The 27,899-nt window shown below is 43.4% G+C and overlaps 1 protein-coding gene across 2 annotated transcripts in view; it reads left to right on the top strand.

The window, feature by feature from the left end:
- The window catches only part of LOC138952793 (thioredoxin-related transmembrane protein 1-like), an 89,174-nt gene extending 70,746 nt beyond the window's left edge, over positions 1–18,428 (top strand). For both annotated transcript variants that reach the window (XM_070324533.1, XM_070324534.1), the window contains exon 8: positions 15,165–18,428. In XM_070324533.1, coding sequence (XP_070180634.1) covers positions 15,165–15,293 — 129 coding nt within the window. In that variant the 3' untranslated portion in view covers positions 15,294–18,428. The remainder of the gene's footprint in view (positions 1–15,164) is intronic.
- Positions 18,429–27,899: the final 9,471 nt, after the last annotated feature.

Genomic DNA, 27,899 nt, shown 5'->3' on the forward strand with positions numbered 1-27,899 from the left:
TCAAATGTGGTGAGGACATAATACAAGTAACAGATCAATATAAATATCTGGGCGTAATATTTCATAAAAATGGTAATTTTGATTTAACGCAAGATCATTTGAATAAGCAAGGTAACAAAGCAGCGTATTATCTTCGTAAAGCATTTATAAATGAAAATGTTCAGACAGAAACTATACTACATCTATTTGACATGTTAGTACATCCAATTTTAACATATGGAGCTGAGGTTTGGTTTCCATATAATTTTACTAACAAGAAAGATATCTCAAATCTTCATTCAGTTTTTGAGAATTGCTTATCAAATAAATGTCCAAGTGAATCTACACATATAAAATTTTGTAGATTTATTTTAGGAGTACACAAGAAAGCAATGTGGCTTCCAGTTTTAGGAGAGTTGGGAAGATTTCCACTAAGTATAAAGATGATATCACAAGTCATAGGATTTTGGGGACATATCTTAGATTCAAATCAACAGTCTTTATTACATCATTTATACAGTTTGATGATATCTAGCTCTAAAACAAGTCCATGGTTGCAATTTATTAAACAATTATTATCACTTGTAGGATTTGAGCATGTTTGGAAAAACCAATTTACATTTAATGCTAATAAATTACAATTTGCTATACAACAAAAAATTGTGAATGAATACGTTTTATTTTGGAAAAACAAAAAATATGAAAAATGTTCAAGACTTGAGTTTTATTCACTAATTACAGAACGATACACAATACAAGCCTATTTAATTTATATTTCAAATATAAATCATAGAAAAGCTCTAGCAAAATTAAGAACAAGCACACATTCTTTAAAAATTGAGACTGGGCGTCATAGAGGAATATTGCGAGAGAATCGCCTCTGTAATACATGTAAAGTAATTGAAGATGAGCTACATTTTCTAGACAATTGCAAGAAATTTAACAATATTAGAAAAAAGTTAGTAGAAGAAGAAGTATCAAATTGTGACTTAAGGAAACCAAGCGATCTGTTATTTAAAAAAGACGAAAAAATTTAAAAATTGCTTGGAGCCTTTGTTTTTAATTGTTTCAATATTGAATGAAATAATTTGTACATTATTTATCCATTCATTTATTGTACAACTTGTGTCAATATTCTTAAGGGTTGATGACAATAAATTCTATTCTATTCTATTCTATTCTATTCTATTCATACATACTAACGCACACACGCACAAACACACACGCATGCGCGCGCACACACACAAACATGCACTTACATACACACATACACAGACACACACACCCAGACGCACACTCACACCCACACACGCGCGCGCGCACACACACTCTCTCTCACACACACACACACACACACATACACACACACACATGTACATGCACACACACATAAAACACACACACACACACTAACACACACACACACACGCACACACACACACACACACACACACACGCAAATACACACATGTATTTATGTGTGTTTGCGCGCGCGTGTGTGGGTGTTTGTGTGTGTGTGTGTATGTGTGTGAGAGTGAGAGAGAGAGAAAGAAAGGAAGAAAGAGAGAGAGAGAGAGAGAGTCAACCGGAAAGCTCAGTACAGTGCAATAGTTTCTGGCGTGCCACCTCTCAGGTACGTTACAGAATGCTCCGCGCAAACCCCGTTGCATAGACCATTCTTGGCGAGCGGTCGCCATTGTTACGCTTCAGTGACCCCGGACAATGGTACTCGTACCGAGCGCTTGCTAACGCTCGCGAGCGCCACAACAAAACTATGCGTTGCCTAGAAAACGTTCGCAAACGTTCTGTGGCGCTCTGCCTATGCAACGCACCCCTGTTGTGCTGAGGAAGTTTGGAAAGAGGGTTATTCCCCTTCTCTCAGACTGCAATGGAGAGAGAGCAGATTGTGTCAGCTTCTATACATATAAATAAAAGAGAGTGTCTGTCTGTCTGTCTGTCTGTGGTCGCCATACCTCTGAGATGGCAAGAGGCAGGAACAAGATAGTGTGCACATACACTCCCTAGGTGCCGCAGATGTGCACCTGGGTTTTAGTTTCTTGATTCATTGTTTCCTTTCTCAGATTATGGACCTCCCATTTATTGAATACAGCCTATATGGTGCAAGACCAGTTCAGTGCCTACTGTTCACCTGTAGCAAGCACATCATGCCAGTGATATTAGAGACGTGCTATTGCTCCTATGAGGGGAAGAAATGAAGAATGAAAAATTAACTGGACAGTTCCGGAAATTTCTAGAAGGTAAGGGAGATAACTGTTCACCTGTAGCAAGCACATCATGCCAGTGATATTAGAGACTTGCTATTGCTCCTATGAGGGGAAGAAATGAAGAATGAAAAACTAACTGGACAGTTCCGGAAATTTCTAGAAGGTAAGGGAGATAACTCTTTTTTGTCTGTGGTCGCCATACCTCTGAGATGGCAAGAGGCAGGAACAAGATAGTGTGCACGTACACTCCCCAGGTGCCGCAGATGTGCACCTGGGTTTTAGTTTCTTGATTCATTGTTTCCTTTCTCAGATTATGGACCTCCCATTTATTGAATACAGCTTATATGGTGCAAGACCAGTTCAGTGCCTACTGTTCACCTGTAGCAAGCACATCATACCAGTGATATTAAAGACTCACTATAATTGCTCCTATTAGGGGAAGAAATGAAGAATGAAAAATTAACTGGACAGTTCCGGAAATTTCTAGAAGGTAAGGGAGATAACTCTTTTTTGTCTGTGGTCGCCATACCTCTGAGATGGCAAGAGGCAGGAACAAGATAGTGTGCACGTACACTCCCTAGGTGCCGCAGATGTGCACCTGGGTTTTAGTTTCTTGATTCATTGTTTCCTTTCTCAGATTATGGACCTCCCATTTATTGAATACAGCCTATATGGTACAAGACCAGTTCAGTGCCTACTGTTCACCTGTAGCAAGCACATCATGCCAGTGATATTAGAGACTCGCTATTGCTCCTATGAGGGGAAGAAATGAAGAATGAAAAATTAACTGGACAGTTCCGGAAATTTCTAGAAGGTAAGGGAGATAACTCTTTTTTTGTATCCAAACAAAGGAGGTAAAGCTAATGATAATGGGATAGCGAGCGTCTTAAATTGCAACAGGGCTCCGCTTACTCCCGGGCGAAGAGAAAGAGAGTGTCTGTCTGTCTGTCTGTGTGTGTTTGTGTGTCTGTCTGTCTGTTGTCGCCATACCTCTGAGATGGCAAGAGGCAGGAACAAGATAGTGTGCACGTACACTCCCTAGGTGCCGCAGATGTGCACCTGGGTGTTTTAGTTTCTTGATTCATTGTTTCCTTTCTCAGATTATGGACCTCCCATTTATTGAATACAGCCTATATGGTGCAAGACCAGTTCAGTGCCTACTGTTCACCTGTAGCAAGCACATCATGCCAGTGATATTAGAGACTCGCTATTGCTCCTATGAGGGGAAGAAATGAAGAAAGAAAAATTAACTGGACAGTTCCGGAAATTTCTAGAAGGTAAGGGAGATAACTCTTTTTTTGTATCCAAACAAAGGAGGTAAAGCTAATGATAATGGGATAGCGAGCGTCTTAAATTGCTACAGGGCTCCGCTTACTCCCGGGCGAAGCCGGGCTTAACTGCTAGTATCTAAATAAAGTTTGGGAAATGTGTTTCTTGTGTCTCAGGTTTTGCCTTCAAGATTCCAACAGACAATATAAATTATTACAAATTCAAAAAGAAAAGAGTGGCTAGGGTCTACATTAGCTGATAATTGTAATGTAGTAGAGTTTGAAGATTTCTTTGATATGTCTACAACATTTTGATAAATGTACTTGTAGACAGACACAATCTGGCAGATCACAAGGAATGAGAGGAATCTTACAACAGCTATTAAATTACATATCTTATCCCAATTCACATATAGCAATTTACTTCAGTTTAGTGCTAGGACGCTGAAAACTACGCTCACCCTGGTAAGGGGGAAGTACCCTAAAAATAGAACAGCCTTGACCGTCACATAATGACGTCATGACAAGGATACCCCCCAGCATGCTCTGCGCATGCGTGCTCTCGCCGCCATCTTGTATTCATTCTACTCTTCAGCGATAGCGTCTCAGGACGTGTTTTGGATTACGCTCGGGCTATTTTGTTAGCCCTCTGCTTTTCGTCAATTTTAATCTCGTGAGACGCTCACTCACCCCTCCCTTGGGACGGGAGCATGGTCTGAGAGCGGATCAGGTTACCGATACACAGTCGCGCCTTCCCTGATTGCGGGCCAGTTAGCATAATACTAACAGGCAGTCAGGTTTTCTATACTCCTGACGTTTTACCCCTGCTTTGTAACAGGGAAAGTATACCCGCTTTTTGCAGCCGTGGCTTAGACTTCCGTTTTCAGCCATAGGCAGCATCACGGTCTTTTCCGACCACCGAGGTTAACAGTTATTGAGCCCGGTTCTGCCGGGATGGGTGACCGTTCAACATTCAAGCTGCGGCCTTTCGGCTTCAACTATTGCACTGTAGTTTACTCAAGCACAACATCAGCAGTTCTTCGCTCCCTAGTGGGTTACACTGCCGGTTTCACCGGAGTTCGCCTCCCTTTCTTTCAAAGCCACCGCTTAGGGACTTGGGTACATAGTTCTCACTGATACCACTCCCGTAACCATTGAGGACAACGGTTGTTTTCTCTGGAGCTTGTTTTACTCTCTGTACTCCATCCTTTTTTTTTGAAAAGATCAGTGACTTTCTGTCATACTCTCGCAAACGGGGCTTTCCTCTTCACTCATAAGTCTTATGAGACAAGGTGGAAGAAAAGAGGGGGGGGGGGGGGGTGCATATTCGTACTTGGACAGTTCTCCCTTGGGCTCCTTCCACACTGTGCGAGATAGAGCATGGATCCTACTCATAGGCCTTACCTGCTTAGGCGATGTTTCTTCCTAATCTTATCAGAGTGTCTTGCTCAGCTCGCAGTATAAGATTACAGGTCTCCCTTTACAGAGAGACCATAGGCTAGATAGCGTTCATAGCCAGAGGGTCACAGCACGGCAAGGCTGAGTCTTTTGGTATGGGAGGTTCTATGCTCCACAGATTTTGAACCGCTACAGGCCGCTCTTCTTCATATATCTGACGTGGAAACACTCTCCACTTTGCTTCTAGCTACGGCACACAGAGGTAGCGAGATTCACGCACTCTCTGGCTTACCGGGAGACGTAGTATTCAATAGAGGCACTCTATCTCACTCCGTTTCCGGCCAGACTTCTTAGCCAAGAATCAGAAGTCAGGGTAACCATCTCTGATGGTCTAAGTTTTTCCTCGTTATAGGATTCTCGCCACAGGCGACACAGTCTTATGAATCTGACCAGTTGGATCACAATGCTCCTTCCTGTCTCATACAAGGAGTTAAGATCACAAACATAGCTACTTTTATCGTCTTTGTTTACAAAGAAAGTTAGTGACATAGCTAAGTTGGTCCTAAAATCAGGAAGATTTTCTGAAGTCCTCGACTCCGCCTACTGGTGATCTGAGGATGTTTTTATCTACTTTTGCCTGCGCGACATTCCAGTACGCGGCAGGATGGTACAAAGGCTCTACCAGCGATGGTAGCAGCAGGGCAATTGTTGCCTAGCTCATAGGTGAGCATCCCACCACCTTAATTAGCAATCTGCTATATGTGAATTGGGATAAGATATGTAATTTAATCGAAAATTTTAATGTAAATTTTCATTTTATTAATATACTTACCCAATTCACATACTGAAGTCCCTCCCGCCTACCCCGCTTTAGTTCTCCTAAAAATATTACAGGGGCGCTTCGAGCGAATGAATACAAGATGGCGGCGAGAGCACGCATGCGCAGAGCATGCTGGGGGGTATCCTTGTCATGACGTCATTATGTGACGGTCAAGGCTGTTCTATTTTTAGGGTACTTCCCCCTTACCAGGGTGAGCGTAGTTTTCAGCGTCCTAGCACTAAACTGAAGTAAATTGCTATATGTGAATTGGGTAAGTATATTAATCAAATGAAAATTTACATTAAAATTTTCGATTTTGAGTTTGTCTGGATATGTTCAGCAATGTGTCTGAGGCTTAGAGAGGCTGGTTTCTCTTGTGATTATCATCAACCATGGTACACAGAATAAAAAATTTCAACACTTAATTAACAGAATCTTTCATGGATTTTGTTTCTTGTGTTTTTCATTCCTAGATTTATGATTTGATTTTACGATTTATGATAAAGGTAGATGCATGCCTTAAGGCCAGCTTCCAAGGTGAAAAATGACATTTAAAAAAAAAAATGTTATTTGGGTTGTTTGCGGTTTTAAGTACCTAAACCACTCAACTATCACACTATGCGATAGTTTTTGGACAAAAAATAACCTAACTATTTTAATTTTAATTAAATGTGCAGGGGGTGTCAAAAAATGCCTTGTGGCAGCTCATTAAATATTCATAAACTTTGAAAGTACATTTCTTCGGTTTGGAATGTAGCAGACGATTCATTCAAAGACCACTGTGCTCAGCGAAACAGAATCTACAAGCTTGATTTGACAGCCGAACTCGGTAGAAAGACGTATTTTCATTGAAAAAAAAAATTAGGCATTCTCATCTGACTCATGCACAACATAGTCATATAAAAGTTATCTTAAACTTCAAACTCGTTTTTCTCGAAAACGCGTTTTCCACACATACCGTCACTATTTTCCACACATCTAAAAAACTATTTGATGAAATCAAATAACATTTTGTGTGCTGCATGATTGATAACAAAGGCACATTTTGCTATTTTATTGGAACATTAGAGCAAATTTAAACATCACTATGAGAGTCACATAAAAGTCCTCATTTCAGGATATCAACAAACAAAAATCTCCAAAATACACTCTTGTGAAAATAGCACACTGTTTAGTGGTCAATTTGTGATAAGTGTGTAAAATTTCATGTCTGTATCTGTCTTGCATGGAGTTATTTGTGTAATGATTATCATACATGTTTGTCATGTTTTTTTTTATATTTAATTACATGTATCTGAATTTTTTCTAGATATCAAAACTTTCTATTACACTTAACTGAATTATGTCTGAGCGCTCAGACACAATTGAAGAATATATGAGCCAAAAATGGGAAAGATCAGCAGTGTTTCTGAAATGCTATGGCAGAAAGATTTGAACACGTTTTTTGTAATTTTTCACCTTGGACGCTGGCCTTAATGGAACTTCTGCAGTGAAAGGCCAGGATTCCCATGGTTTTGGAATATTTGAGAAAGATCAAGAAAAAAAAGTCCAGGCTACAGTAGAACCCCCTGTTTACGACTTTGGAAAAACCTTGAAAATCAGGTTGTAAAAAGGGGGGGGTCTTAAAAGGGGGGTTTGAGTTTTTGGCCGGTCGGTCATGAATTTGGTTGCAGTGTATGTACTGTCATGTTTACACACAAACACACAGTTGCAGTTTACTGTCATATCAAAACACACACACACACACACACACACACACCCAAACACATTACAGCAGAACAACTTGAACTCAAATTTCAAAGAAAATTTACTCATGGCGTAATGCTCGCTCCCCGCTGAGTGAAGCACATTTGACATTGTGGGGCAACCAGTAAAATCCAAATGTCCTAACTCGATAGAAAGCATAACGACTTTTCTCCCGAATCATCTTTCCGCTCATAATTATGAATGATTCGTCGCCTTGCATCGCTATTTTTTTTTTTAATTTTAAGAGAGGAAAGTTCAGGAATTTCAGGAAGCATGTTCAGCAAAAAATTTACTTACTTCTTAAGTACCCACTTCTTAACTGTCCTTCAAAGCAGAGTGGGAAGATATGTATTGAATAATCTTGCATTTGCTGTTGGTGTGGAGAGTGTTAGCTCTCAGCCACTGTCGCTGACATGGATTCAGTGGAATAACAAGTCCATGTAACATGTAACATTCCTAAGTCAAGTTTGATTGGTTTGGGGAAACAAGCATAAAGTTTGAGAAAAGTTGGGAATTCAAAAAGGAAAGTGTTCTTTGAACCTGCAAGGAAAGGAGAAGTTAGCGTTAGTGTGCTTCAGTGTGCATGCTCCGAGGCTGTCCAGATTCAAAGCTGCTCTGTGTATGTTTGTGTGTGTAACAATTCTTTGCCTTGTTTTTTAAGGTTATGATTCCAAAGTATTTGTAATCAGAGTTTGTACTTTTAGTAAGAGTTTGTAGCAATTTTGAAATATGTTTAGTTGAAATTTATGATTAAATTACATATTCTTACTCCCAATCACATATAGCATTTGACACAATCTGAGATGCTAGGTACTGAAAACGCTTACCCGTCTAACAAATTAAAGGGAAGCAACCCCATCACCAAAAAGGCAAACGTAGCCATGGTAACGGGCCGGTACCCCGGGAGTTACCTCCCATCTAGTGGATACTACGTCACTTCCTATACCAACACGTGGTCATATTCATACGGCTTTTTCAGTCCTTGAGAGTAGGACGTCTGATTTTTGCGCTCCTGTGGCTTCCTCGGGTGTTTGTTGACACCTGCCGGCCACTTTACCTGTCTTCCCGCTTGCTGGCTCCTGTAGTTGGTGAGCTCGTTCCTTTCGTTTGACTGGAATTTTTTGCTTGTGGTTGCTGAATTCTGTCCAATTTTGGACTTGTGTTTTCAGTAGCTGTTGTTGTCTTGTCGCCATTTTTGTTGTTGCCAACTTGGCTGACGTAGATCAAAATGTTTTTAAGCCGTTGCTTGCCAGCTTTTGTGGTTGGCGAGCTTGGTTTATTTTCGTCGTTGTTGACGAGAACTGTTTTTTCTTTGCTGAATTTCTGTCCTTTCGGACGTGTTTGTTTCAGTGTTTTTTGTGTTGTCGCCATTTTTGTTGTTGGTCAGTTTGTCTGACTTACTTTTAAGTGGTGTTAAGCCTTTGCTTGCTTGCCGGCTTTTGTGGTTGGCGAGCTTGGTTATGTCGTCGTTTCTGACGATAACTGTTGTTTTGTACTGAGTTCTTTGTCCTTTTGGACTTGCGTGTTCAGTAAATGTTTTTGCGTTGGACGCCTTTTTGTCTGACTGACTCGGTTAAGCGGCGGGGAGAAGCCGACGTTTAGAGCTAGTTTTAGTCTAGTCGCTTCCTTTTCTTCCAATTCACTTTTTGACTCACATGCGAAGCAAAAGTGAGTCTATGTACTCACCCGAGTCGTCCGTCCGTCCGTCCCGGCGTCCGTCCGGAAAACTTTAACGTTGGATATTTCTTGGACACTATTCAGTCTATCAGTACCAAATTTGGCAAGATGGTGTATGATGACAAGGCCCCAAAAAACATACATAGCATCTTGACCTTGCTTCAAGGTCAAGGTCGCAGGGGCCATAAATGTTGTCTAAAAAACAGCTATTTTTCCCATTTTTCCCATTTTCTCTGAAGTTTTTGAGATTTAATACCTCACCTATATATGATATATAGGGCAAAGTAAGCCCCATCTTTTGATACCAGTTTGGTTTACCTTGCTTCAAGGTCAAGGTCACAGGAGCTCTTCAAAGTTGGATTGTATACATATTTTGAAGTGACCTTGACCCTGAACTATGGAAGATAACTGTTTCAAACTTAAAAATTATGTGGGGCACATGTTATGCTTTCATCATGAGACACATTTGGTCACATATGATCAAGGTCAAGGTCACTTTGACCCTTATGAAATGTGACCAAAATAAGGTAGTGAACCACTAAAAGTGACCATATCTCATGGTAGAAAGAGCCAATAAGCACCATTGTACTTCCTATGTCTTGAATTAACAGCTTTGTGTTGCATGACCTTGGATGACCTTGACCTTGGGTCAAGGTCACATGTATTTTGGTAGGAAAAATGTGTAAAGCAGTTCTTAGTGTATGATGTCATTGCTAGGTTTAGCTGAAGGTCAAGGTCATGTAAAGGTCAAGGTCAAGCATGTGAGTCGTATGGGCTTTGCCCTTCTTGTTATTGTTGGTGTTTCGGAAGATGCTCGCATTACTTTGTTTATGTTGCCTGTTTCTGCGCCTAGCTCTTTTGCTTGGCGCAGCCGGACAATTTGTTTTTGCCTCCCCTTTTTTGGTTGGCATCGGAGCAGTGCGCTCTGATGTCTTCTATGATGTATTCCTTAGTTCCAGAGATTTGGAGCATGGTTTAGGAGGGGTTGCAGATCTCCACGCCGGCCAGCAGCGTCGCTCTTCCGCCGTCCGTGGGGGATGTCCGGTTTTTGGCTTCCGTGACCTCACCTTTGGATTCCGGTCCAGGAGCTTGTTTTCCGGTCTTGTCGGTTTCTGCTTCCGCGGGGGCTTTACCGGTAAGTCGAACTGGTCCACCAGCACTCGTCATGCTACCGGACACTCCCTTTTGGGAGACAGTTCTTTGGGGCAAGGTCACTACTTGCATTCCCCTGTTCATACTCCTCCGTTCCCGGCCGTGGCATCGGTTGGAGCAGAACAGAAGGGGCAGTCGTTTTCGGCTGCTGTGTTTCCAGGTCACACCGGAAGCAGTCCCCTGTTCATACTCCTCCGTTCCCAGCCGTGGCTTCGGTTGGAGCAGAACAGAAGCGGCAGTCGTTTTCGGCTGCTGTGTTTCCGGGTCACACCGGAAGCATAGGTCCTCCACCACATGTACGCGCTGCCGTCTGTGCTGGGGTTGACCTAAGACTGGCCTCCGGGCTTCATGGCTTCCGGCCTCAGTCTACACAGCCTTCGTTTCCGCGTTGTGCGGCTTCGGCGGTTGTGTTTCCGGCTTCGGCCGGATACGTTGTCCCTCTTCCTGGTAATTCTGGACGGATGCCAGAGAGGGAATAGCAGCGTCCGGTTTTCGTGCACTCTGTGCTTCTCACCGGAAGCATTGGTCCTCCACCACATGTACGCTCCGACGTCTGTGCTGGGGTTGACCTAAGACTGGCCTCCGGGCTTCATGGCTTCTGGCCTCAGTCTACACAGCCCTCGTTTCCGCATTGTGCGGCATCGGCGGTTGTTTTTCCGGCTTCGGTCGGATACGCTGTCCCTCTTCCTGGTATTCCGGACGGATTCCAGAGAGGGAACAACAGCGTCCGGCTTTCGTGCACTCTGTGCCTCTCACCGGAAGCATAGGTTCTCCACCACATGTACGCTCCGACGGCTGTGCTGGGGTTGACCTAAGACTGGCCTCCGGGCTTTATGGCTTACGGCCTCAGTCTATGCAGCTCTCGTTTCCGCTTTGTGCGGCTTCGGCGGTTGTGTTTCCGTTTTTGGACGGGTACGCTGTCCCTCTTCTGGGTTATTCCGGACGTATGTCAAAGAGGGAGCAACAGCGTACGGCTTTCGTGCACTCTGTGCCTCAGCCAGGGCAATCATTGCTTCACCCGTCGGGTGTGGTCTTTTCTGCCCATACAGTTCCGGTGGTTTCGGATAATCACTTGACTTACCCTTTTTTCTCATGTCAGTCAAGGGGTGAGTGAGGACGATTTGTGGGTTCACGGGTTTCCGGTTTTTCCGTACATCTTTCAGCTACCAGGAACTGTGACTTTGGTCAGTGTGTGTTGGTTGACAATTCTGACGTTCAGTTGGTTGTCACGGAAGACACGCGGTCGGGATTTCCGTCAATGTTCAAGTCCGTACTTGAAGCTGCGGCGGAGGTTACATCCCGTTACTTTCCTGAGGGCGCATCAGCGTCGCCGGCTTCTGTTTCGGTTGCTTCTTTAGCGATGCCGACTTTCGTTCCGGGAATAAGGATGTTTCCTATTTCCGGTTCTACGAGTCTCCCTCAGGTCTTACCAGCAGCCCTCTTTTCCGCATTGTGCGGCTTCGTTGGTTGCATTTCCGGCTTCATCCGGATACACTGTTCCTCTTCCTTGTCTTTCCGTATGGGTGACGATGATGGAGGTTCAGCGGCCGGCCTTCGGGCGTTCAGGTTCTCCTCGGCCGGGACAGTTGTCATTTCACCCTTCGGGTGGGGTGGCTTCCGTCCATTCATTTCCGTTGATTTGGATGTTCTCTCGGCTTTTTCTTACTCTCACTCCTGTCAGAGTATAAGTCAAGATGATGTCCTGATAAGCGGGTTTCCGGTTTTCCGGTTATCCCGGCATCTTTTCGCCACTGGTGAATGGCCTTCGGCCTTGTCTTTCGCTTGACCACTCTGATGTTCAGTCTGTAGTTAGAGAACAGACATTTTTGGGATTGCCGTCAAAGTTCAGGTTGCTCTTGAAACTGTGGCGGAAGTTTTTTCCCTTTATTTCCGGAAGGTGCATTAGCTGTTTCGGCTTCCTCGTGGGTTGCCGCTTCGGCGATGTTGGACTTCCGTTCCGCGAAGAAGGAGGATTCCTGCTTCCGGTTCGAAGAGTCTCCTTCTGTGGCATACCACCGTTTGCAGGTTTGGCGAAGTTTTTCTCATGCCTGAAGTGGTATTCCTTATGTTCCTGTTCCTCTTCTTGTTCCTCAAGGCAAGTTAAGGAACAGGCTCGGCCTTGGCTGGCTTCGGCCTCATAAGTTTCTGCTTGCATTAGTCCTTTGCTCTCCTGCGGTCACCTTTTCCGGTGACGCGGGAATTGCTTCCTCTGCTGGTATATCAGATTTTGAGAGACTCGGTTGTGTTGGTTCCAGAACACATCCTTGTTTCTTCAGAGGAGATAGGACGTTCGTTTTTCGGAACTTGCATCTCATTGGAGACAATCATCAAAATGTTACGGCCTAGGTCCGTTTAACTTGATGTGTTCACTTTCAGTGACATCAGTTTTCTGATGACGTCTTCACTCTTTGTTCAGCCTTTGGGGTGAACGAAGAGCAGATGCTCCTTTCCTCTCTTCACTATGCTCTTGTGGTTTGGTGTTGGAGGATTTTGTCTCGAACTAGCAGATCACGGATCAGGTACAAGGAACTCCTTGAGAGCTTTTCCGGTGGTAGAGGGATCTTATTTTTGACCAATTGGCGCTAATCGCTGGTCATTAGGGGATCGAGTCGAACAAGGAACGTCAGTTCTCCGACTTCTCTCTACAAGGGTTGAAATAGAGCACTCCTACTCTTTAGAAGCAGGCCCAGTCCTCTGCTCAACCCGGTCTGTCAGCCTAAGGGCAAGCTCAGCTTGCTTTTTGCGGTTCGAGATATGTTCTGCTTCGGGAAGGGGGAGGGGCTTAGCTATGGTAAGCCCCATCTCCACCGAAGTACTTCCGATCTCACCCCACCTTCCGCCCTTTACTTTAGTGATGGCGGGAGGTCCCCTTTCGGGCGCTTTCGCATTTATACGCAGCCAATGGTTGGGGGACTGTGAGGTTTTGGTTTGTCTTTCGCCGAGTCCGACTTTGTCCTTCTCTCACGAATAGACTTGCTCTGATGTTTCGTCCAAACTTAAGATTCGCTTAAGTTGGCCTCGGAGGTTACATGCAGATTTTTGAAGGGTGGATCGTCTTTGGCTTATGCTTTTGTCTTCAGCTTTTCGCTGGGTGACTATAGCTTTGCCGGTGCATTCTTCTGTGGAATTTAATCTTCCTTTCTTCACACTCATTCTGAGCATGAGGTGAGTCAGAAAGATTTTCCGTTAGATCGGGTTTCTTTTCAGTCACCCTTTTCTATCACAGGCGACTATTTCGATGGTGGTTGCCTGTTTTGATTTATGTGTCTGTCCTTCAGTTTGTCTGAGGTGGACAGACGCGTTCTGGTTTTTTGCCCATACTCAGTAAGGCTCTCGTTTGGGCCACGGAGATAGACTTTCAGTTTTTACTGAGAACTCTTTGTCTCGGGAGTATTTTGACTGGTCGGCTTCATGGTTTTTGTGTATGCTTACCAGTCTTGTTTTTGGTCTTGGGTTCTTGATTCACTTTCAATTACCTCCGAGCAGACTGAACTGCGGACACTATGGCCTTAGCCATTTTGTTCATGGTCACCAGTCACACCAGGCTTCGCCTCTGTGACTTTTGCACCTTCGGTTGCTTACGCACTTTTGTAAGTAGCTTCTTCCTCGTACTCTCTCTTTCTGCTTAAGCTTGAAAGGGTAGAGGATAACTGGTTACCTTCTCTTTGACAGTAGCCAGACTGCTGATTATGGCACCCTTCTCTGGCATACTTATGGGGGATGATGTCAAAGATCGCAGTCAGGTTTTTCTTGAAGTTCTTTCTTTGTCACTACCCAGGAGTACTACGTTTCTTTCCTTGGTTAGATTGAACTCTAACGCAGAGAAGCAGTACAGTGTGTTTTGGGTGGGTGAGTGTTTCTTCACGTTCTTGGAACGTTAGGAACATTTATGCTCCTTGTGAGTTTTTTATGGTTGGATTGGACTCTGGTACTTTGTAGGGGTCTCTCTTTCCTTCTTTTGTGTGGAGTTCGGTCACTCTTCTCTGAAGCGGACCGGTAGCTCTCAGGTTTTGTCGAGCTTTGGCATTTCCTTACAAAAGAAAAAGGGAGGGGGGGGTCAGTTTGTCTTTCCCCTCCATTCGTCTCGGGTTCTTTTAACTTGGGATCGTCTCTCTTCCTTGGCCGTTTTTTTCTTTATGGCCTGGAGAAGAGTTGGGCACAGCTTACTTGCTCTCTGAAGTTTTCTTTAGCAAGTTTTGCCTAAGAGTCACTCTGGCTGTCAGTCAGGAGTTCGCTGGTCTCTTCCTGTCTTGTTGGCAGTGGGCCAGTCCCTGGCAAGGGGGTTAGAGTGAGTTAGTTTTCCCTTTCCCATCGGGCCCTTCTTGACTTTTTGGCAGTGGGCCAGCTTTTGGCAAGGTGTTTAGAGTGAGTTAGATTTTTCTTTCCCACCGCCTTGTTGATGTTATCTGCTATATGTGATTGGGAGTAAGAATATGTAATTTAATATAAAATTTCTTAAGTAAATTTTCATTTGATTAATATACTTACCCCAATCACATAGTGTAGGCCCGCCCGCCTGCCCCGCTTATGGTTTTTTGATTTCTTTAAAGCCGTATGAATATGACCACGTGTTGGTATAGGAAGTGACGTAGTATCCACTAGATGGGAGGTAACTCCCGGGGTACCGGCCCGTTACCATGGCTACGTTTGCCTTTTTGGTGATGGGGTTGCTTCCCTTTAATTTGTTAGACGGGTAAGCGTTTTCAGTACCTAGCATCTCAGACTGTGTCAAATGCTATATGTGATTGGGGTAAGTATATTACCGTAATCAAATGAAAATTTACTTGAGAAATTTTATATTTGAAATTGACATTTGGTTTTTAACTTTAAGTCAAGGTAATCTTTTGCGGGCTTCATGACTTGACTGCTTGATTGGTCTCTTGATATGTTCACATTCAGGACGATGAATCTGATGTGATCGATGACACTGCTCAGGAACAGGGTGACAGTCAGAAAGAAGATACATCTGTGCGGCGCCGCCAAAAGCCCAACCAAGAAGCAGCTGGTGAAGAGACCAATTCTTCCTAGTCCATGTCTGTGGTTTGCATCCTCTGCATGGTATGTGTGTGGCCAAGGATTCCCTTCTATTGGTCTGGGTGTGGTTCTCTCAACTTGTTTTGCTGATGTCTTCATTCCAGATGTGTGTTCGTGTATGACAAATGAAATCTTCTCCTTCTTGTTTGTCAGAGTGAATGAAAGCAACATAAAATTAAATATTTGCAGAAAAAGTGAGACAAATGTGTAAAAGAAAAATGAACTATTAGGAATCAACTTGTGTGCATGTGTAAGATTGTTAACACCTCTAGGTGTCACTCATATGGATTTGAGAAGACAAAACCTGTTGCCACCTGTGGAACAAAGTAGCTGTCAGGATATTAAAGAGTAAGCTTTAAGATATTGCAAAGTTTAGAGTAGAATTCAGTACTTTTTGCTTGTAAAATCATTGTGTGTGTAAGAGAGTGAATGATCCATAACTTCTTTGGAATGCACTGTTACTGTTAGCAATCTCATTCTGCTTCTTTTGATTGACAGAAATGACTGGATCTGCTCTGAGAGATTGAATGATATGATAATGATAGATGCTTTATTCAATTGAAGTCCTAACTTGTGTGTATTTGAGAGCGAGGGAGAGTTTGTTTGAAATGTTTTTGAAACTCAGTGTACATGTGCAGAACTATTCTAATTTATAAATGAGTTTAACTGGTTTTCTTTTCAGTGATTGAATATCAGGTATATGATTGTCAGGGTGTTGAGTGTGTGTACTAGAGTGTGTAATCACTAATACTATGCATTTGGATGAGTTACTTTGCAAGCAAGTGTAAACATGTGTGCCATTAGTAAACAGGCAATCCAAATCTCCGCGATTTTGCAGATTTACGTGAAAGCAACACACAAAAAACACTAAAAAAAACAACTAACATGTATTTTAGTTTAACCCGGGTGGGAGGGACAACATAGTGTTTTACAGTGTAACCCAGGTGAGAGGGACAACATAGTGTTTTACAGTATAACCCGGGTGAGAGGGACAACATAGTGTTTTACAGTATAACCCGGGTGGGAGGGACAACATAGTGTTTTTCTTTACATGCACAATTTATCTTTCACCAGAGGGTGTTACATTCATATTTACAAGGCCAAAATGCTTCAGTTTCTGGGGGCATTGCCCCCCTACCCCAACCAGGGGCTCTTGCCCAAGGACCCCGCCAGTGGACCCACGTGGCCCCACAAACTCTGGCCTTATTTATTTCCTTGAAACTCATTCTTCATTGAATGGATTGCCTGCATAAAAACAAACAGTTATGAGATACAGAAGGTGTGATTATGGTGTCCGAGCATTAGTTCTTTAAAATTGATTAGTATTATTTAACAAGAAGACGTGTTTTGCATATGTTTGTAATGAATATGTTTGGAGTCTGAAAAAATAATTCTGTTAGTAATTACTTCTTCTGCATTGGACTCATTTTGCTAGTTGCCAACATACATTTATTTGCCTCAGTTTTGCATGAATTTTGTATTCCCACAGCAATAACAGGACTAACACCATTCTGGTTTGCTACCAGAAATCTGGTTTTAAAAATTGTTCAAACCGGTGTTTGGTAATAAGGGCAGTTTCAACTGAGAACTGTTGGGATGATGTTGCCGGCACCTTTTACTTTTGAAAGCTACCCTCATGTCATATTTTGACAAATGATTGTTGCCAAACACACTGTCCAAATTCTAAAGGTAATTCTGCAATGTAATACTTACATTTTGAACCTCAAAACTCATGAAACATTTTAGAGTCAGTTCCTCTTAAAAAGGAGAAAGAAAGAAACAGAAAGGTAAGAATGAAAGAGCCAGGTGAAAAAAATACAACCAAAAATAAAAGAAAAAACTCATAAAAATATGCACACTACAACAACAACATAAACAAAACAACAACAGACATTTGTTCTTGAGCGCTTAACAAATGCCAGCAAATGTTTGAGAAGATTATTATTGAAGATTGACATGCTTGAAGGTTGAGTGGGCAGAGCTGTTAATACATGAAACGGACAGACCAAGATAGACAGACAGACACACAAACGCACAAAGGGTTCTGTCCCATGCACATCAGTTCATTAAATGAAGTTGCCATATTGTATATAACATCAATCAGATTGTTGAAGATTCAGTCTGTGTTTTGTTTGTAATTTTTTCATGAGCAATTTCACTTCCTTTCCTTTGTATATTTCGATATTCTTCAAGCAGACCAGTGGCTTAACGCTCATCAAAAAGTATGAACTTCGTAGTGAGGTGAGAAAAGGAACATTTAAAGGCCTGTAAGATTACTGTATCACATTACACGTCGTTAAACAGTGACGTATTCCCGCGTTCTATCTCACGTAATCCCTTTCCTCTCTACATTGTGGTCGATAAAACCACAATTAGACCACTTACTCAGGTAAGCGTTCGTCCCCACGTTCGGCGAGAGATTTATTTCTCAGAGTCAACATTGTGTGAAGACTCTCCTCGGTGTCCGAACACCCCCGTGTGTACACGCAAGCACAAGACCAAGTGCGCACGAAAAAGATCCTGTAATCCATGTCAGAGTTCGGTGCCGGTTATAGAAACACGAAAATACCCAGCATGCTTCCTCCGAAAACGGCGTATGGTTGCCTAAATGGCGGGGTAAAAAACGGTCATACACGTAAAATTCCACTCGTGCAAAAAACACGTGTACGTGGGAGTTTCAGCCCACGAACGCAGAAGAAGAAGACTCAGGTAAGCTCGTCATAATTATGTAAGATTTTTTCAGTTTTATATCTTGCATACATAAGTTTTGCCACAGTGGAACCCCCCCTTTTAAGACCTCCGTTATAAATAAGACCACCTTTTTAAAACTTTTCCAGATTTTCTGTTGATACTGTATCTGTTCATTTTCCTCCATTTTAAGACTTCCAGACTTCCTGTCTTTTCACACCTGATTTTCTCATATTGTGTAATGGTCTTAAAAGAGAGGTTCCACTGTATATGAATGTAGCTAATGGTTCTCTTTCACTGTATATGAATGTAGCTAATGGTTCTCTTTCACTGTATATGAATGTAGCTAATGGTTCTCTTTCACTGTTGAGTTACTCATGTTTACCTGCATAATTCAGTTGATTTTGTTACAAATAAATTCTGCCGGCATTGACAAAAAAATCTCATTCTTCAGTGTTTTCAAACTGAGAATGCTTGTGTGAATGAGAAAATACAAACCACTTGTAACATGAAGAATACTACATAGTTTGCTGTGCTGACTGCGATGTCAGGCATTGACACACAAACTAAAAGTTCTTTGAATTTAACAAAAAGGAAGAAAAAACAAGTCGCGTGAAGCGATATAAAAACATTTATTTAGTCAGCCGGTATCAAACTAAAAGATCAACACCACAAACCAGTCATCGCCGAACTACAAAAGAGCTTCAAAAGCCAAAACAAATATTCTAAAAGTAATCTTCAGACCTTAGGTTTTAAACATTGCGTCCTGGAAAATTAGTTTCATCTCATATCCTGACAAGTTACTAATTTAGTACAGCTCTGATTACCGCCCTTCGTGGTCGGCTGGGCGTTAAGCAAACAAACAAACAAACAGCTCTGATTATTTGCAATACATCAACTTTCGCAAACACTGTTAGAGGAATCTGTTAACGACAACTTGCATTTTGGTCATCATTGACCAACATGAGGCTCTTTTTCTCAGACTCCCGACCTTACTTTCCTGATCACCTGAATCATCTGACCAACGTGCAGCTCTTGACGGCTGACAGCTACATCCTTACATTTTTCTATAGCGCCAGACCAGTAGCAAAAGTGATAAATAAGAAGTCGCATGAAGCGATATAAAAACATTTAGTCAGTCGGTATCAAACTAAAAAGATCAACAACACAAACCAGTCATCGCCGAGACTACATTTAGATAGTCTCGGCTAACCATACCCGAAGACCAAGACGCGTCACACTCATCTCCGCGAAGCATGTGACTATCGTAGTTACTGAAGGAATTTTCTTTCATTCTGAGCACATTTGTAGAGTTTGTTTGTTTGTTTGCTTAACGCCCAGCCAACCACGAAGGGCCATATCAGGGCGGTGCTGCTTTGATGTATAACGTGCGCCACACACAAGACAGAAGTCGCAGCACAGGCTTCATGTCTCACCCAGTCACATTATTCTGACACCGGACCAACCAGTCCTAGCACTAACCCCATAATGCCAGATGCCAGGCGGAGCAGCCACTAGATTGCCAATTTTAAAGTCTTATGTATGACCCGGCCGGGGTTCGAACCCACGACCTCCCGATCACGGGGCGGACGCCTTACCACTAGGCCAACCGTGCCGGTCCTATTTGTAGAGTAAAAATGATATATCTACATATTTTGGAATTCAGGACAAGATGAGAAATACAATGAAAATTCGATTTTAATTACAGCTTTAAATGTTTAATGAGCAAACTTATGAACTAATTATTGAGGTTCCGAGCTGAAATCCAATCCCATAGTCCGGACTTCGTCGAAGACTGCTTGACCAAAATTCCAATCAATTTGGTTCAAAAATGAGGGTGTGACAGTGCCGCCTCAACTTTCGCAAAAAGCCGGATATGACATCATCAGAGACATTTATCCCAAACAATGAAAAATATAGTCTGGGGATATCATACCCAAGAACTCTCATGTGAAGTTTCATGAAGATCGGTCCAGTAGTTTTCTCGGAATCGATTTATACACTCACACACACACACATACATGTACATGAGGCTCTTTTGATGAGGAATACGGGGAATCGACATGGGGGTAGTGGTGTATGTATGTATGTATATATAGATACACCACGACCCCCATGTCGATTCCCCGTCTGTGTTTGTGTGTGAGGGTTTGAGTGTAAGTTTCTGCTGTTGTTTTTGTCATTGCTTTATGTGTGTGTGTGTGTGTGTGTTAGAGTGTTGAAGTGTAAGTTTCTGCTATTTTTTTGGTCATTGCTTTGTCTGTGTGTGTGTGCGTGTGTGTGTGTTTATATGTATTTGTGCGAGTGCCTGCCTGCCTGTGTGCGGGTATAATTGTGCGTCTGTTCCTTCATACGTTTGTTTGCGTGTGTGTTTGTGTGTATGTGTGTGTGTGAGTGTGTGTGTTTGCGTGCATGTGTAGTTGTGCGTCTGTTTATTCATTCGTTTGTTTGCGTGCACGCGCCCACATGTGTGTGGGGGGGGGGGGGAGGGGTGTGTGTGTGTGTGTGCGTGTGTGTGTATGTGTTTGTATGTATTTTTGCGAATGCCTGCCTGCCTGTGTGTGCGTGCGTGCGGGTATAATTGTGCGTTTGTGTGTGTGCGTGTGTTCGATGGTGTGTGTATGTGTGTGTGTGCACCCCCCCCATCCCACCTTACCACACACTATTATGAGCTGAGTATTTGTGCCTCGATATTTTATTGATGTTCTTACGTTTTATGTTGTTTATTATGATTCACCACCCGAGTTTCTCGTAATTCAGACAATACCGTGTTCTATGTCTATGTATAACACACATGCACACACGCGCGTAGGCTAAACAAATCCAATCTTGACTTTCAACTTTATATAAACATTATATCCTGTTCACAATTAATGAGGACAAACAAAATTTACAAATACCAAAGTACAACAATTTATCTTTTGTAAAAATTCGGACACACCTTTTCCCAATCAATATGAAAGTCACTGAACTTATCTTCTTTTCACTACACCTTATATCTTGATTCCCCAAACACTGATTGATTTCTGCCTTTTCAAATTTACCAGTAACCCAAACGTTCGCTCTAACCAACCTATTTTGTCCAAATTTTACCGATACACAATCATTAAAAAAAAGAAGAGGTTTAACATAACCGACTTCGCTACCACATAAACAAAAAATGTTTCTGGTCAACAAAATCATTATTATAGACAGTCATTCAATTTCAAGACAATCATCACAGCTTTGAACCAGGCAGAAGCAACAACAATAGTAAAAGCTACAGCGCGATCTACGTTCGCCCATTTACGAACTCGCGATGAGATTTGTTTCCTCTGGTCACCAAGCCTACCGTTTACAAACGGATTAAAAACACGCTCAGAAAGTTAAAACGAAGAGAGAGTAGTAGGAAGCGCGCACGAACCGGACCCCGGCGCAATGCGCAATGCGCAAGGGTAGGGACCAGCATAAAGTTATAGGTTAAGGTGCCTGTGTTTAAGTAGTGATAAGGAGGGATTGCGGATAAACGGTTTATTGAGTTTTATATTTTGTCATGTGATTTCATGTGCCTGTACAGACAGGGTGCTCCGTACTCATGACATCATTTCTATTTTTGAGTCACTTGAGAAAAAGTGACTCTATGTAATCGGTCAGTGTTAGTCTGTCCGGCCGGCCGGCCGGCCGGCCGGCCGTCCGTAGACACCACCTTAACGTTGGACTTTTCTCGGAAACTATCAAAGCGATCGGGCTCATATTTTGTTTAGTCGTGACCTCCAATGACCTCTACACTTTAACGATGGTTTCGTTGACCTTTGACCTTTTTCAAGGTCACAGGTCAGCGTCAAAGGAAAAATTAGACATTTTATATCTTTGACAAAGTTCATCGGATGTGATTGAAACTTTGTAGGATTATTCTTTACATCAAAGTATTTACATCTGTAGCCTTTTACGAACGTTATCAGAAAAACAAGGGAGATAACTAGCCTTTTCTGTTCGGCAACACACAACTTAACGTTGGGCTTTTCTCGGAAACTATAAAAGTGACCGGGCTCAAATTTTATGTGAACGTGACTCATTGTGTTGTGAATAGCAATTTCTTCCTGTCCATCTGATGCCTCATATAATATTCAGAACTGCGAAAGTGACTCGATCGAGCGTTTGCTCTTCTTGTTAACCCTTGCACGCACGTGGTGCGTGTGGGTGTTTTGGATGGTAGAAAAAAAGACTAATATAACTAGTTAGTTTTGAATATAAAATTTAAGGTAGATGTGTTTTTTGGAATTAATAAATAAAGATAAGGATAGGATCTTAGTTTAGTATGTAAAAATGGATCCAAGGTGGAAACATCCTTTTACCTGTGTGATTGCCGGTCCCACAGGGAGTGGGAAGACTCATTTTGTCAAACAATATTTGAATCACTTACAAGATATGATGACACCCCCTCCAGAGGAATTGATTTGGTGTTATGGAGCGTGGCAGCCTGGTTACAATGAGATGAGACATGTGACGTTTGTGGAGGGTTTACCCGATGTGGAACAGTGGACAGGGGCCAAAAGGCGACTGGTCATCATTGATGATTTGATGAGTGAGACAAGGTTACACAACTATTCACCAAAGAAAGTCATCATCGGAATCTGAGTGTAATGTATATTGTACAGAACCTGTTTGGAAAAAACAAAGAGCAGAGGACGATCAGTTTGAACAGTCACTACCTGGTGGTGTTTAAAAACCCACGAGATGCTTCACAGATCACCCATCTGGCCAAGCAGATGTACCCTGGGAAGCTAAAGTATGTCCAAGAAGCATTTAAAGATGCGACTTCTATGCCTCACGGTTATTTGCTGTTTGACTTGCGACAAGAGACACCCGATCAGCTTCGTCTGAGGACAAAACTTTTCCCGCCAGAGCACCCCGTGGTGTACCTTCAAAAATAACCATGTCTGCACGCCTGAAGAGAAATGTACCCATGTTGCGGATGTTGTGTAGGGCTAAGCCTACCGTGATTAAGGCCGTATTAAAAGGAGCTTCTCCAGATTTGCTCCATGCGTTGTGCGAGTGCTCCCTGAACATCTTAAAAGGCCATGTGCAGCTGACGCCCGCACAGAAGAAACGGTTGTCTCGACACAAACAGAACCTACGGATCTTAGCCAAAAAAACAACATCTGTCAAACATCGAAAGCAAATCCTACAGAAAGGGGGCTTTCTTCAGGCTCTTTTGAACCCTGTGCTAGGAATTGTATCTGGTTTGCTCGGGACCCTGGGTCTCTGATGCGATGGAGCATACCAAAAAGATGCTTTTGATTGAGCCACGCGTGTTGGCTTCTTTGCGGGACTCTGCAGGTGGACCGCCAGTACCTGATGCAACCTCACAAAGTTTGAGGGATATGGATCAAGTGATGCGGGATATTTTAGACGAGAAGGATGTGGACAAACATGAAAAAGCCAACTCCTACCAACAAGTCTTGTGGCGGTTTTTGAATCGTTTTAGTCACTACAAAGACAAACCTCTTGGAAGAGTGGATATATCACAACCAACAAAGCAACCTTTGACACAACTGAATGAGGCCGAGAAAGCTCAGGACCTATCTAGGGTAGAAAAACGAGTGTTGGAGAGTGTCTCAAAAACCTTGAAGAAGAAGGCTCAGTTGCTTTTGGATATAACCAAGGACAGTTCTGACATCAAGTGGAATGAGCAAGGGCAGCTCGTGTACCAGGGGCAGACAGTAGAAGGAACCAACATGGCTGATCTGGTGAATGATGCTCTTCGTTACCGTAAAAATACACCTGATCCTCGAGGGTGGGAAGTGTTTGCAAGAGGTTTAAAAGCGGTTAATATCCCTCGTGAACTCATTGGTCACACAGGGCGATGGGAGTGGATGCACAGCGAGGGGGGTGATAGAGGAAGACCACCCACCAGGACAAAAAGAAGAAGAAGAAGAATTGTGAGTCCTTCCTCAGCATCTCCTTCTGCAGAAAGAGTATCATTCCCTTCTCCATCCCCCAAGAAGAGGACGTGGCTATCTTATTCTTGAGCAGAATGCCAGTCGAAAAGAAAAAAGTCGAGGAAAAGCTGCGACATCGATATTATGGAAGTCAACTCCCTGGAAGTTTGGGTGGTGTGGAGGCTTTGAGAAGAACCACCAGACAAGAACAAAAACAAGTTGAAAAGTGGTTGACTTTTCAAGACACCTATACACTACACAAACCTGTGCGGCGAAAGTTTGCTCGTCGTCGTATTATCGTGGGTGGCATAGATCACCAGTGGCAAGCAGATTTGGTTGATGTGAGAGCGCTAAGAAAAGACAATGACGGGTTTACCTACCTACCCACATGATTGTATTGATGTGTTGAGCAAACACGCGTGGGTGGTGCCTTTGAAGGACAAAACAGGAACCTCTCTGGTGACAGCCTTCAAAGACATTTTTGCCCGAGGTCGTCAACCCCTGAGACTACAAACAGATAAGGGTAGCGAATTTAAAAACAAGGTGTTCCAGGATTTTTTGGACAAAACAAAGGTACACTTTTTTTGTGACAGAAAATGATGACATTAAAGCCTCAATGGCGGAGCGCTTCAACCGTACCTTGAAAGACAAACTGTGGAGGTATTTCACCAGAACAAATTCAGTGAGGTATGTGGAAGTCTTGCCTAAGCTGGTGCGTGGTTACAATCATTCCTACCACCGCAGTATTAAGAAAGCTCCTGCTGACGTAACCATCGCTAATCAGGAGGAAGTGTGGCAACGGTTGTATGGTGGTCCAACTCTCTCCAAACCACCTAAACTGAATATAGGAGACCGTGTGCGAATCAGCAAGACGAGAAGAGTCTTTAAGAAAGGTTATATGCCTTCTTGGACAGAGGAACTCTTTACCATCAGTCAAGTCAAGACAACCACACCCGTGACCTATGTGCTGAAAGATGATCACGGAGAAGAACTGTTGGGGACTTTTTATGAACAGGAACTGCAGAAAGTGGGGGAGAAAGAAATATACTGCATTGAAGCTGTTTTGGAACAACGCCCTGGAAAAGGCAAACAGAAAGAGTATTTAGTCAAATGGCTCGGCTATAACCCGTCATTCAATTCTTGGATTCCACAGACGGCACTGACCCACTACACGGACTAGCTTCAGTGGCTCTGATGGAGGAAGATCAGAAGATTAATACGCCTCTGGATGAACCAGACAGTGTTGTTAAGCGACCAAGAACATCCAAGCTGTGGCGTGTATTTGGACGTCGTGTCCCTCGGAGCGAGATTGTCTTCCTTTGCCAGATGCTCCTTATTTATGTGGTGATTGGAGTGTCTCTGTTCAATCTGACGCGTGGACACGGGACAGACAATTTGTGGGTGGCCCTACTGGGAAGTTGTCTCGGCTACCTTCCATTGATCCGCCCTTGGCACAGTAACAACGTCTTCGTTCATCATGTTCTACCTGACACTCCCCAGCAACAGCTCCTTGCAGCACTACCCTGACAACAACGCGAGTCACTACTACACAAAACTACCTCAAACAATTGACCTGAGCACCGACTACGAGTGTGGGTTGGCTGAGATTCAGTTTAACAACTCGTATGTAAATGTGGAAAAAGACACGTGTCAGTTTCAAATTTGTGTCCCATTAGGTGTTGCTGTTTCTTGTGATACTCTAGTTTTACCAGAGGGGTTGTATGATTCACCTGCTTTTTTTATAGACTCACTAAACCAGCTCTTGGTTGATGCAAGTCTTACGCACTATGTAAGGTTTTATTACACCAAAGCAGCAAAAAAAGTACGTGTTAAATTACTCAAAAATATCTCGCTGTGGATGAGCCCCGAGTTGATGAGAATTTTGAAAACAGATGTCACCCAACAAACCATCACAGGACCTGGTCACTTTGACGGTAAGGCTATGATGGATTTACATCAAGATTTTCACGCAATATACGTGTCCTATGATTTGGTGCGCGAAAGAGTGGTCGGAGACACATTAGTCCCATTGTTGCGGACGGTGCCAATTAAAAAGAAGACTGAAGAGGTCGTTCATCATATATTTGAAAAACCCCATTACATGCCACTGACTCGTCAGTTCAACACGGTGGAAATGCTTTTAACAACGGACACGGGAAAACCTATCGCATTTGAGCAAGGGAAGACGGTGGTAACCATTTGTAGAAGATGGTTCGTCTAACTCATTTCCAGGGCAGTGGAAAACTCTATGAAGATTATTACTGCAACCAGGTCGGTCACGGTCTCCCCGTGTTTGTAGGAGGAAGAAACTACAGAGGTCATGGCATTGGCAATCTCTTAGGGGGTATTGGTCGAGTCCTTGTACCTCTTTTGAAAAGTGGGGGAAAAGCTCTGCTGAAAGAGGGGGCTAGGACAGGTATGCAGGTGGCTCAGGATGTATTGTCTGGGCGTAGTGTTAAGTCGTCACTCCAGCAGAGAGCTAGCAATGCAGGGAAGCGCTTGTTTCACCAAGCCGTGGGTCGAGTGACAGGCACAGCAGCCGCGCCGCCTGGAGAACCTGCAAGGAAACGTATAAAATCATCCACACCACGCCACCAAGGTCAGACTGGGAGGCAGAAGAAGAAGAGAAGGAGGGGGACGGCAGCTGATATTTTTAGATAAGCATCATGGCACTTGCCCACCCTCAGTCATGTGAAAGTGTACATACTGGACTGGATTTGTTTTCTGTACCCCCAACACAGACAGCTGTGCAGGAGGGAATGTTTGTAGAGTATCATCCTCTGGCTACTCTGGCCCAAGGAGCCCCTATTGAGTTTACCATCAGTGGTGCCACATCCGAGTACCTGGATCTAAGCAACACGTATCTCCATGTGCGAGCTAAAATCACCAAAGCAGACGGAACAAACTTGGATGCTGACTCCCATGTGGCTCCTGTCAACTACTGGTTGCACAGCCTGTTCTCCCAGGTGGATATCAGTCTCAATGATACTTTGGTGACCAATTCAGAGAACACCTACCCCTACCGTGCCTACCTTGAAGCCACCCTCAACTATGGACGAGAAGCCAAGAAAAGTCACCTCACCAGTGCCATGTATTACCGAGATAGTTCCAACCATCTGGATGAAACAGGCGGGGATGCCAACTGGGGTTTGAAGATACGTCGTGAGCAAACCATGCGGAGCAGAGAGGCAAACATGATGGGGCGACTTCATGCTGACATCATGCACCAGGAACGCTACATGATGAACGGCGTGGACGTGAAGATCAGACTCATTCCCTCAAAAAACATCTTCCACCTGATGTCTCCTGACCCCTTTCAGGGTTTCCGCACTGTCATCACACATGCTTCCCTGTTTGTTCGCAAAGTCAAGTTGAACCCCGCAATGAGCCTCGCTCACGCCAAAGCGCTGGAAAAAGGTACGGCCAAGTATCCTTTGAAAAGGGTCGTTGTGAAGACTTTCTCCATTCCCACAGGCAACCACAGTGCTGTGCAGGACAACTTGTTTCTGAGTCAGACACCCAACCGCCTGGTGATTGGATTGGTGGACAGCGCTGCTTTCCACGGACAAGCCTCACGCAATCCTTACCACTTCAAGACACAAGGATTGTCCTTTCTCAGCCTGTACCTAGACGGAAAACAGATCCCCGGCAAACCCCTGACACCGAACTTTGAACAACACCAGTATGTGAGATCTTTCTTCAGTCTCATGACGTCTACGGGTCTCGCCAACAGCGATGCAGGATCTTACATGGAACTGCGTGATTTTGAGCTGGGTATGCTATCTACAGCTTTGACCTGAGTCCCAGTCTTCTGGATGGAGATCAGTTTGAACTGGTGAAAAGCGGTGCCCTGCGTCTGGAGCTGAAGTTCAACCAAGCCCTTCCAGCGCCTGTGATGGTGATTGTGTATGGTGAAATGGACAGTATGATCGAGATTGATCGCTCTCGCCAGGTCCTGACTGATTTTGCACTATGAACAGCAAAGACATTA

The sequence above is a fragment of the Littorina saxatilis genome, linkage group LG17 (assembly GCF_037325665.1).
Source record: "Littorina saxatilis isolate snail1 linkage group LG17, US_GU_Lsax_2.0, whole genome shotgun sequence".
Classification (NCBI taxonomy): domain Eukaryota; kingdom Metazoa; phylum Mollusca; class Gastropoda; order Littorinimorpha; family Littorinidae; genus Littorina; species Littorina saxatilis.